This window comes from Triticum aestivum, chromosome 2D (assembly GCF_018294505.1).
Source record: "Triticum aestivum cultivar Chinese Spring chromosome 2D, IWGSC CS RefSeq v2.1, whole genome shotgun sequence".
In the NCBI taxonomy this organism is placed as follows: domain Eukaryota; kingdom Viridiplantae; phylum Streptophyta; class Magnoliopsida; order Poales; family Poaceae; genus Triticum; species Triticum aestivum.
The window spans coordinates 476977455-476989603 of NC_057799.1; the positions used below are offsets into that span (position 1 = coordinate 476977455).

The 12149-nt window shown below is 46.0% G+C and overlaps 1 protein-coding gene across 1 annotated transcript; it reads right to left on the reverse strand.

Annotated features, from left to right (window-relative positions):
- Positions 1-6994: 6994 nt before the first annotated feature.
- LOC123053935 (ABC transporter G family member 11) lies at positions 6995-11814 on the reverse strand. Its single transcript, XM_044477562.1, has 10 exons — positions 11232-11814; positions 9952-10241; positions 9701-9872; positions 9408-9530; positions 9172-9300; positions 8868-9062; positions 8635-8721; positions 8277-8549; positions 7548-7655; positions 6995-7466 (listed from the first exon to the last, which is right to left on the reverse strand). The coding sequence occupies exons 1-10, from the start codon at positions 11682-11684 to the stop codon at positions 7140-7142; spliced, it is 2157 nt and encodes a 718-aa protein (XP_044333497.1). The 5' UTR covers positions 11685-11814; the 3' UTR covers positions 6995-7139.
- Positions 11815-12149: the final 335 nt, after the last annotated feature.

The window sequence follows — 12149 nt, forward strand, 5'->3', positions numbered from 1 at the left end:
TGTAGTAGAGAGTCGCCGACGGGACAGATGACCACGGCGGCGCATCACGGATGAATGAACGGTGGCTCATCGTGGACCGAGGAACACTAAACGAAGAGGTCGAGGGAACGGGATAGCGCTGTGAATACACTGGACCACCTGCCCCGTGCGAATGGGAAGTTGGACCTGGGCCTTTGATGGCCCGAATACGGAGAGGGACGGGAGCTCGCTCCGCAGAGCAGCGGCCCGCGAGATGGTGTGTGGAGCGCTAGGACGACCTGGGGACGACTGAGGTGATTCAAGTGATCAGACGGCTGACAGGCTGAAAACACTGTGGAGGCTGGGTGTTAGCTGCGTTATACTGTTTCTCAATATCGGGACACAGAAGCATGAATCTTAATTATCTCAATTATATTTTGTGCTTGGAGTCTCAGTATCATAATTGAAGTTCCGAATCAAGTTAAATGAAAAAATAGCTTATGACTAACATTAACTCCATAACTTCTAGAATTCATTGTGACTCTAGAAAAAGTCCAGTAAATATGGCTTAAACATAATAAATGAAGCGTACAAACATGCCAATGATTTCTTTGAATCAAATAAGGCACAAGTAATGTTGCCCTAGAACATAAGTACATTCCATCTAGACGTGTGTGTAGACATACATGATACATGTCAAATGCTCCCTCAGTTCACAGAATAACTGCTTTGTTTCTTGCTCTGACTCAGCTCATGCGACCAGTCTTATCTCATAAACAAAAAACAGTCTAAACAAAAAAGGATTTCCAAAATAGATCATACATAATTCTAGCAATTGCCAATAAATCGAGGCTTTTTACCAACTTGATGGTAAGAAATCCCCGGACCTAGAAATTCATTTCGTACAATTGAACCTTTTCAAAACTTTGTTGTACAAGTCAGACCAGAGCCTGAGCACTCATAAAACCAGAGCCTTTTTTAGCTCCTTGCCATCATATATCTTCACATTGTCATAAAGTGGTATGTGTAAATATAACATGAAGCATCAGGAGGATATTATGATAGTTCACAAGAACATAAGATAAATGAGATAAGCAGGTTTACCTATGTCCTATAGCACAACTTGGCTTCTGAAAATTTTCTCCCACCAAAACACCGGAAAGCAAGTCACTGCTAGAGTATGGAATTTGCTTCTTAGAATCTTCAGATGTGTGTTCAGAAGCTCATGCAAAGAAGAGATCAATAAGAACCCGAGGAATGAATAGCCTGAGGAAAAGAAGAGCCATCAAATGAATTATACAAGTATCTCACTGGAATTGTTTCTTTTTCTGGCCGCAGAAAACAACTCACTCCTGAATGTCCTACACGAAATGAAACTTTTTACAAATATAACTTCAAGAAGCTAAGCTGCTAAGATGTCCTGTAAGAGAATAAATGGCATAACAGGCGTCCCTCATAGCTCAAACACATATGTAATTCAGAGATTTTCTTCTTCCTCTGAGACAGCAGGAAAGAAAGAAATACACTATGTATTCTTCACGGAATAAAAAATGTCAAAACTGACTAAGCTCGTTTCAGTTAGTGGGCATGAAGAATATCTTTCGGTAAGAAATCTGTGTTTACAAAATCAATTGTAAAAGAAAGTCATTATACAGAAAAAATAACATTCCCTTGATAACTCCCGAACTTCAAATGTTTATCAGGCAATTGAGATCAGTCATACAGAATCAAATGAACTGATGGTTAAGGAAAACACAAAAATGGAAGGCGCAAGAAACAAATCAAATGGTTTCATGAGAAAACCTTAGATAGATTGCAACACATGGAAAAAATTAGAAGAATTAAATTCTAAAAACAATTCTAGCCATAGGATAATTGGGTAGATTCAGCGAAAAGGAGAAAAAGAAACCAAGAAACTAAACACATCCACTGTGAAGTATTGAAGTCTACAGGAAGAGCCAAGAACATCTAAATGGTACTGGATGGTTGCATGAGAATCTGAGCATGTGTATCCCTAGTTTTAGAAAGCAAAAGTGTGCTACTCAATGCTACTCTTGTTCACTGTACATCAACCTAAACTAAACACTTTGACTTGAAAAGGACTTGAAACATGTCTACTTCATTTCTGAATTAGTTAGTCTTTAGTTTAGATTAGTGAGGTATCATAGAAATATTGTCTTGTATCAGCATAAATTCCATTGCACAGTAATTAAGTGATGTTGGCTATGTGCTCGTATTTCATATTAAGACTGAAAGTACAGTTGTGTGTCGCTTCAACAGACATGCTGAAGAGGAAGATTGTAGTTACCAGTGCTGCCTTGTAGTACTTATAGATGTCCTCCATGTAGTCGACAACAGCTGGTTCATTGTGGCCATCGAGCTTGTCGATATCATCCAGGTAGGTGTCTTGCCAATAACACGCAGCCAGACTTCAAATTTGTAATAATGGTGTCCTCCCATATCACTGGTTTACAAGGGGAAAATACAACAGTCTCGCTTCCATTTCCTAACAAAAAGAGCTGGCCAGATAAATTTCACAAATAGTATCCTTAAAAAATAGATAAATAATTTGTAATTCCACAGGAAATAATCCTTGTAGAATGCATACAGACCATAATTATCATTTATAATAATGTGTTCAACAACTTTAGTTCTGCTATTACTGACACATGTTTCAATTAGTGAATAAGAAACTTAATGATGACACCTGTTGTTTGAGGATGAAAGTGTTATTTCACTCCATGGAACAATTGCTTCAATTCTTTCAAAATGGAAGCATACAACAAAAGGCTTCCGAACACGAGGGGTCAACATACTCTAAATCAGTCCGTACAATTTAAAATCTACATTCAGGCCATATTGAGTCAGTGTCTACCACCATGAAATTGCAGCTAGAAGCCAGCAAGTACGCTACAATGACTGAGAACTTGAACGATTGAGGGATAATGTAGAAAGATGCAAAGAACTAACCTCCAATTGGAAGGGCATGAAGATGCCAGCTCCTTCTCTGCTATATCTTCCTTAATATCTATTCGAGTGGCCATGTATGTTCCAAAGTTGAAGATAAAAGAAATTTAAAAATATGCAAATTGGCACACATGTCCATTCCACTGAACATATGCAACCCATATCTGTAAAAAATAGAAATTTAGTACATGTTCATAAAGAATAAGTAACAACACATGATGGTCTTAATATCCAGTGTCTCATGTTGGATACATTTTTAAATATGTGCAGTTTCACATCTGAGCAGAACAAAATTAATTGACAGAGCTGTGATGGCTCTAAATAGCAAAAATGGCTCACAAAATCTTACAAAACAAAAACTATGAGATTGTCTTGACAGACTACTATTTATAGTTCTCCTGTGATACAATCCTGGACCACACAAATGCCTTGTATTAAACCTAAAAGGTAAATGCTCTAAATAGGATCGTAGGAGAAAAGAAGAATAAGTAGATCCAGGATGCAGTGGTGTGAATGCACAATGTATGTGGGATATAGAGCTCTTTGCTTTATAGATAAAAACTCTAATGGTCAAGCCTTGTGAATCCTGATTCACTCAAGGTACACAAGTTGTAGGGCTAATAATGGGCTCGTCTAAAAGGGACATTTCACTATTTTTGTACCCTTTTTTCATCTAAATGGGAAATTACAATGTTTTATGCAAATAATTTATAGAAGGATTTAAGAACACACAAGTTAATTTTATTCTTGGAGAGGTGCGGACTTCAATAAAGGTTAAAGACCAGGGAGCTGGCGTTCGTATGGCGTTAGTTTGCTGGTATAACCAGCTGGAGTTAATCATCAGTTTTACAGTAAAATTTTGGGCATAATAAGTGTTATCTCCAATAGATTGAAGATGATACACATCAGATCCTTACCGGACCGCGCTTTGCAATTCGAAACGAAGACCTCCACCCCAAGGATCTTGCAAACCCTTATTCAAGCCCTCCGTGCAACAAGTGGAGCAGTGGAAGTATGAAGGCCCCTAACGGACGATGACTTGCAGGCGGTGGTGCGTGGGGGGATCTGGCGGCGTGGCTTTCGCCCGGAGCCGATGTCCCGGCGGCGTGGCTTTCGCCCGGAGCCGATGTGGCGGTGGGATGCGACCGCTCTCCCCTGAGTTGAGCGCGGCAACGTCCACGGGAGGCGTTGAAGGCTGCGGTCGGCAGCGCCGCGTGGGTGCAACAAGAACTGCTCATGTTTGCAGAGAACAACGACCCAATATGCGATCATGTCGGTGCCGAGGGATTATGAGGGAGGCGGTGGGAGAGGAGGAAGTCGCCTGAAGGGAAGCGGGCGAGCGGGGTGTGGCCGAGGTCCATTACCACCTCCACCAGTGCAGGGAGATCCAGGTGATCCTTCGCCCACCGCCACAGATCCCCGAGGAGAAGCTCCAGTAGCCTGCACAGCTCCTCCTTGAACCCCTCCGGCCCGGCAGACTTGCATTGCGCGGTGCACACGGGAGCGTGGCCCCGGCGGCCGCAGCGGAGGGAGAGGTGGCGAGTGGTGGCTGGGCCACACGTCACGGAGGAGAAGCGGCAAGTGTAGGGAGAGGGCGAAGGCGGGATGGGGTGAGGGAGAATCGGAGGTGGAGGTGGGGCGGCGGCGGCGGCAAGCGCGTGCCGGTGGAGGGAAAGAGATCGGGATGGGGAGGAGCGAACAGTTGTCTGGAGAGTGGAGCCGTGCGTTGGGTTCGTGGGTTCCAACCGGCTCGTATTTTCTTTGAGCTGTTATGTATACGTGGATGGATCGTGGCGTGGGGAAGGGGTTCGAACCATGACGACGCGTCGTGCATTTCGACGGGTGTGATTTTTTACGAGACTCCCACAGCGAGGGAGGTAGGATCGTACGAGCGATTTCCTCGGTGCGGATCGAGGTCGAATCATCACGACGTTCGATCCCCTTTAATAGTAGAGATTATTTAATGCCTTTTGTCCACATCAGTACTCCTACTTCGTAGTTCTATTATGTGCTGCTATGAAGGATTATCCCTATCAAGGCTAGACAACTGCTAAGAATGGTGACTCTTATCTATACCAATATAAAAAGATCCAAAGGGGCATATCCAATTAATCTCGGCCATCAAATCATGACAATCCAACGACCTAGACTGCTTCAATGTCGAGCGCTCAACGCGTTTAGCGTGCAATGAATTTCATGCCAAATATAGTGCTAATCACATAATAACACGCAAATAATATCCTAATTAATATCCGCATGCACTTAATGTACTTCCAAATTAACGTGCATTGCACGTACACATTGACTAGTAATAGAAGCTTGCGAAGCAATTCTTGCTAAATTTATTTATTTATTTGTCGAGGAAAATTTCTTACTAAATTTGGCTATTGCTTCGAATACAATTAGGACACCGCCAGATAGTACTGCATAACGCCCAAGAAAACCAGCTGGTCCTGAAATTAGGCAATGCTTTATATATGGATTCAAACTTCTGGTATAGCTCTTAATCAAGATGTGTGAATTTGAGTTTTCATTCCGTGGGATCTATTTGGACCAACTACGCTTCTTCAAACCTCCAGATCCATCTTAAATGAAACCACCAGTTTCTCCAATGTTTATATCCTGCTGGCAGATTTTCTGATGAGCACATGCATGTTCACCCACAGCGGTTCCCTGCATCGCACATGACATCCTCTCTGTTGCTTATTTACTCCCCTCGTTGCTTCTACTGATCACCATGCCATTTGTTTTTGAATTGGGTGGGAGAAGGTCCGCTCATTCATTCTAAGGATGAATAAATTTTAGAAGTCACAAACTTACAACACCTGGTCTAGATGAATTCAGTCAGTACTCAGTTCCGTAAGAAGAAAAAGATGGTCTCATTCAGGGAAAACACAGTAAACACACCACTAGATGCCACTACAATCATACTATCGTGGCATTTAACGTCATCATGACTATCCGACCAACACTTCCAATCAAGATTGATCGTCTATGGAGTATTACCAACCCCTTTTGACTGTTTGGAAATGCAAAAAATTACTCTATTAGAATTCCCTCTGACGTATGCATGCCAAAAAGGGATCCGGGACCATTTTATTTTGATGAAAGTGACAATTGTTAGTGAAGATCAGGGACACAGGTAGTCAGCCAAGTGGCTTCTAGAGCATACGTACTCCTGGGGTGAATAGTAAATTCGGCAACAATGTTTTTTAACCCATTCTTTAAACTATGAAGAATTGTACATGTTGGTGCATTTTATGTGCGTGGAAAATTTATGAAGAAAAGAAATGTTTTGGGCCTCGCTAAAACAAACAGAAGCAAGTTTTTGAGCATAAAATTTGTTTTCTTTCACGCAGACCACAAAGCTCATCTATTCTCCATGAAATTTTACATTCATGTAAACGACACGGACATGTCTAATTTTATTCACATATTGACAGTTAGAAAAGCATTTCTTTTTCACCCTGTGTGCTCCTGGATGCAACTTCGACTTACCGGCGTATATACCGACTTCGAATCTGGCATAAGGGGACCAGCCTAAATCGTTCTGCATATAGTTGTAGCTGTTTAGCACCAACGTCTTCCTGTACACGCTGTACAGAGTACACGCGTCCACAGGGTGGCTTTAAATCTTCAGTTCGTGGTGACACTCACTGCACTGCATTAACTATTATTGTTGGCCAGCAGTGACCTGTATCACTCCTCTTATTATTGTTGGTCCGCAGCAGTGAGTAGTATAGCTTTGAAAAGGAAGGCCAGATATTCACAAACACAACTTGAATGACCCCATGTGGAATGTTTAGAGAACCTGTCAATCCATGTGGAATGTTTTGTAAACCTGTCAATCTATCTAACCGCAATTATGGATATTTATTGTAACTTCAACACTGTCGTCTCAGTAAATAATCTGCAAGCGAGCAGAATCACTGTGCTCATACAGTGCGGCCAAATTAGTGCCCCCAGCCATTTCTGCCTATTTTGCTGCCCTTTCAAGACAGCAATAAGCTGTGAACGTCCAATTATGTGTCACCCTGCATCGCCGATGCCATACTGAACGCATTACATGTGTGTATGTACCTCTACTCAAACGAGCTTCACTTCCAAAACGTATAAAAATTACCAGTTTCTCTGATCATAGATACATATTACGCCAAGAACCGGTAGGAAACCCTCCTATTTGTGCTACCCAGCAACCCCCAGCTTATATCTTTCTAGCCTTCGTTAGGACCAAGCTCCGGATCCACAACATAGCCTCTCAGGGAAGGCGTCTTGCCGATGGCAGGCACCTTCTTCTGAAGCCTCTTCCTCGCGATGTAGCCCCGGATCCAGGGCATCACGTCCTCGTTCACCTTGATCATGATGAAGAACAGCAGGCGGTAGATGAAGATCATGCTGAAGATGACCGACAGATCGATCCACTTCGACCGGTGCACGTTGATCTGGAAGATGTACTTCAGGATGAACTCCCCGGGGATCTTCGGCTGGTCCGGGTATTGGTTGTCGAATAGGAGACCGTCCATGTCATTCTGGCATTGGCCCTGTAGATGGATAGAGTTTGATGTCAAATTTCATATTGGAAATCACCATGCTGCCGTGGTCTATGGCAACCTCAAATTTACCTGTAGTGCCCAGTAATGGAAGCTGATGTACTGCATGGGGTATCTCCAGAAAACCTTCGGGATGTCATAGGGAAGCCTGAAGTATCCGGAGACAAGCATGAATATTCCCTGTCCAAGAAAAATTGTGAGACAATTTCTTCATGTGGAGCTTCTAGGTAGAAAAACTTAGCTCAATAATAGGACAGTCTATGCCTGCAGTATCTGTATCCTAAACCATAATAAGATCATTGGGAGATCTCGTGCTGATGAAGTTATACTCCTATTCTGGTCAGTGTGTAGTAAAGCTACACTAGTTTTCAGTATATTGTAGCAATGCGGTTCAGTACTGATTCATTTGTCAAGCTTGATGGTTTATAGAAGTACTAGATTTTTACCGAAGCCTTTCGATGTATTCTGGTTCTAGAGAACATTTTGGAAGTTTGGAGTTCTCTCATTGATGAACACATCTTGCGCCATACAAGCTACACGCTTAAAAATTGTAAGAAAGACAAACGACAGGCTTCTTTTTATTTTTTCCTTTAGTTTAGCAAGGTGCTTTAATCCCTACCTGTAACGAGAACTGCACTAGATTCAAAGCTATTAAGTTGTAACTATCATCTCCATTTACTGGCTACCGCAACAAGGACCATAATTTTGAGAAACAGGCAGTAAAGGATATTTGTTATCTGAAGACACAACTAGAATTAATAGGAGTACAGGATACCAAATGAAAATTGGGCAAAAATGTACCTGAATTCCAGCTCCTATGATGATGCCCATGAGGAAATTGGGTATGACACTTGCAATGGCCATCATCAAGCTCTCAACCACGGTGACACTGGCGTAGAGGTTCAAGACGAAGAAGATGTAGTGTGTGAAACCAGGATGAAGGCGCACCATGAAGTAGCATACTGTCCCTGACATGAAGCATATCAGGACCAGGAATGGCAGAGCAGAGATGGTGTTGGCAATCACAAATGCTGCAACACCGTAGTGCCCATTCAACCGTTCCCGCTGGAAAACCTGTGAACAAGTCAAGAAGCAGGTGAGCAAATTGTACATAGCAGTTCCAATTCCCGTATGGAATGATAAAGTTCTGGAGCTTCACCTTCATTTCTTCCACGAATGAAGGGAATCCTCCAATGGACATGAAGGTAACGAATCCAAAGACGAATGCTGCACATGCTGCCCTGGCCTGTGAAGAAGAGGGATGTAATGTCATTGCTCACAAAGAACACTTTTCATGAAGGAACATGATGTCATTGCTTAAGTGTCTACTTGTTATAACAAATTCATAGCATTTTGATCCAGATAACCACTGATCAATACTTTCAGACTTACCAGGATGGATGTGTATTTGGTGCCAACATCCAGGTAGATTGTGCCGATGCAGACGGTCACGAGGAGATAGATCAAGAGCCTGAGCCAGTAGTACCCAAAGTCGCGCGACATGTTGATGAATGAGCGCCTGGTAAGTGTACACGCCTGCATCAAGAAGCTGGCCTGGCTGCCCCTTGAATCCATCACCGTTCCTTTCTGCAGCAAACAACACATGCATTTCATTTGCTCATTGCCTGTCCGGATGCACAAAATAAAAGGACAGAGAACCATATATGTTGCATTCAGGGAATCTGAGAGGACGTACGATTCGCGCAATGTCATTAACTTTCTCCCTAGCAGCGTAGTAGTACTGCGACCTGTTGTAGGCAGAGACAAGTTTCCTGATGGCCTCTGATGTGGTTATCTTATCCAGAGGATCATCAGACCTTTCGATCTGCAAAGTTTATGAAAATTAGACCACCTGCAGGTGTAAACACGCTGGCACAATTTATATGTACACATGAATTGTCGGGTTATCGATGTGTCCAGTTTCCCCCTTACCCTTGCTTTCATTGATCCTTTCAGGGTGGCCTTCACCTTGTCGAAGTCGGAGTTGACGCACCTCAGGAAATGATCCGAGGGATTTCTCAAAGGTGGGCATGGGAACCCAACTTCAGCGAAGAACTGCGTGCAGGAGGAAACAGGTGCAGGTGAGCGACCGCATAACATATGTGATGCAGAAGAAGCAGGGGTACTACGTACTGCGAAGTGATTGATTACTGATGCCATTACATGAGTAGCAGGAAGGAAGTTACTGTGATAAACGGATAGTGGACCGTGGAGGAATTGATTACCTCACATGCTTGCGCTGCCTGTCCGAAGTAGACGTTTTTGCCCCCGGAGAGCAGGAAGAGCATGTCGAACAGCTCGAAGACCTCGCTGCTGGGCTGGTGGATGGACGCAATCACTGTCCTGCCATCCCTCGCCAGGCCCCGCAGCGTCTGCGTCACGAAGAAGGCCGAGGAGCTGCCCGCGCAACCAGAGCCGTCAATTCAATTCGATCTCCAACAGCACAACCACACAGGCACTAGTGAACACCACGTACCTGTCGAGGCCGCTGGTGGGCTCGTCGAGGAAGAGGAGCCGGGGCCGCATGAGGAGCTCCAGGGCGATGCTGACCCGGCGCTTCTCGCCGCCGCTGACGCCCCGGAGGTGCCAGTTGCCGATGACGGTGTCGGCGCAGTCCTGCAGCCCCATCTCCACGATGGTGCCCTCCACCAGCGCGCGCTTGTCGTCCCGCGGCATCTTGTCCGGCAGCCGCAGCAGCGCCGAGTACCCGATCGTCTCCCGCACCGTCAGCGTCCCGATCAGGTTGTCGTCCTGCGTCACGTACGCCTGCGTATGCATGCATACACCACAACACCATCAGCAAACATTCTTCTACGAGGATCGGTCATGTTGCCATGATCCGAAAAGTGGTATTCTGGTGGTTTCGTCGCATCCAAAGTACTGGCACTGGAAGTCGGCTTGGCCGAACTCATCATACCGCCCAGAGGGCCGGTGTTTTTCGTCTCATGCTGGCAAAACTAATCGCTCAGTTTTATTACTGACCACAAGCTAGCTAGAATATACCGCATAAGTAGAAAAAGATGCCCAAACTGCAAGTGTAAACCAGCACATCGATCATCATAAATTCGGAACAGCGCCACAATAACAAATTACTACTACACAACTGTCTGTATTTATGTCACTTAGGAGGTAGTAGGTCGCAGCAGGCCATTTCGCTTTGAACCATGCAGGGAAGATATTTCGCCGTTGAGATCGGTCGATGGACGGGGAGAAAGAAACGTTGCGTACGAGATCTGTATGAAGGGGCATGGAATTGAAAGCAAAGCAGCAACGGGATCAGAAAAACTGAACGAGTATTAATTGCTCCGCCCAACCACTCGACACGGCACGCTATCGCTCTGGCTGCCCGTAGGAGAGCCGCTCCTACTCCTAGCGTAGGGGTACTGGGGCAGGGCGCCATATGCATGTAGTACAGGGTACAGCTCCTCGCCTGGGACAGCTGCGAGCCGAATCAAGAGCCGGTCGCGCGCGTACCCCGTGGATTTCGATGGCGTCGATAACTACGCGCCGGTGTAGAATTAATTAGCCGGTGAGCGCGACCGTACGGCTGCGCTCTACCGCTCCAAACGTACTGCGCCATGGCATCTGCTAGCAGAGGTGGATGGCTAGCTTTCACATGCTCGGAAATGGCATGAACACTGACTAAGGTGGATGAAAGTAACATGGAGAGTCTAATGCCCAAAAATGGCGGTCTCGTTGTCGGATAAAAACAAGCGAGGTAAAACGAGTGGGGTGAGACGGGGTGGCTGGCCGTACCGCGGCGCCGAAGGAGAGCTTGGCCTTGCGGCCGTTGAGCAGGACGCTGCCGGAGAGGAAGGCGTTGGCGGCGAGGCGGCCGGCGAGGGCGTCGAGGAGCGTGGACTTGCCGGAGCCGGACGGGCCCATGAGCGCGGTCAGCGACCCGGGCTCGGCGAAGCCGGTGAGCTCGTCCAGCACGGTCTGCGTCTTGCCGGGGCCCAGCGCCACGGTGACCGACAGGTCCTTCCACGTCAGCCTCGCCGACACCTCGCCGATGAGCGCTGCCGCGCCCGCCCCGGGCATCGCCTTGCTGTCCCGCCACAGCGTCTCGCTCAGCGGGCTCAGCCCCACCACCATCGCGCCGCTGGCCGACGTCGCGGTCGCCCCGTTGGCCTGCAGCTCCACCATGGCCTGCCCGGCCGCCGTCCTCCGCGTGTCCTCTCCTCCTCCTCCACCTCCTCCTCCTCTCATGGCTCTCGCCCGCACTGGCGGCGACGCGCGGGAGCTCTCCTCGGAGGGAGAGGCCGGTCGATGCGATGCAGTGCGATGTGAAGTGAGGCTTGTGTTTAGCTGCTGGCTGCTGCTATAGGAGGGAGGGAGGGAGGGGGGTAGCAAGGCAGGAGTTATAAAGGAGGAAGGCAAAGCATGCATGCATAATGAAGGTGGGGAGTTAATGGATGAATGGAGCAATCGGAGAGCGGTGCGGCTGCGATGCGAGGCCATATATTAACAAACTGACAACCAATTGTCTTCTTTAGGCTTTGGCTGACAGCCCATGGCCTACTCCAACAGTACCCCTGTTATTGTGCACAGTGCTGGGTTAGGGTTTTGTTTGGAACCAAGCCATTTTTGGAGAAATTGTGTGACGATAGGAATCCTTTATGTACACCAAGAGAAACCTTTCATCTTTTTTTTTTGGAAATATGTTAAAAAACA

What these genes read in the sequence shown, in the direction of transcription:
- LOC123053935 (XM_044477562.1), bottom strand. Translation starts at nt 11,684, where the DNA reads ATGAGAGGAGGAGGAGGTGGAGGAGGAGGAGAGGACACGCGGAGGACG. An exon ending in TTAATGACATTGCGCGAATC is followed by an intron (nt 9,063 to 9,171) that starts GTACGTCCTCTC and finishes TGTTTGCTGCAG; the next exon opens with AAAGGAACGGTGATGGATTC. An exon ending in CATTCGTGGAAGAAATGAAG is followed by an intron (nt 8,550 to 8,634) that starts GTGAAGCTCCAG and finishes ACTTGTTCACAG; the next exon opens with GTTTTCCAGCGGGAACGGTT.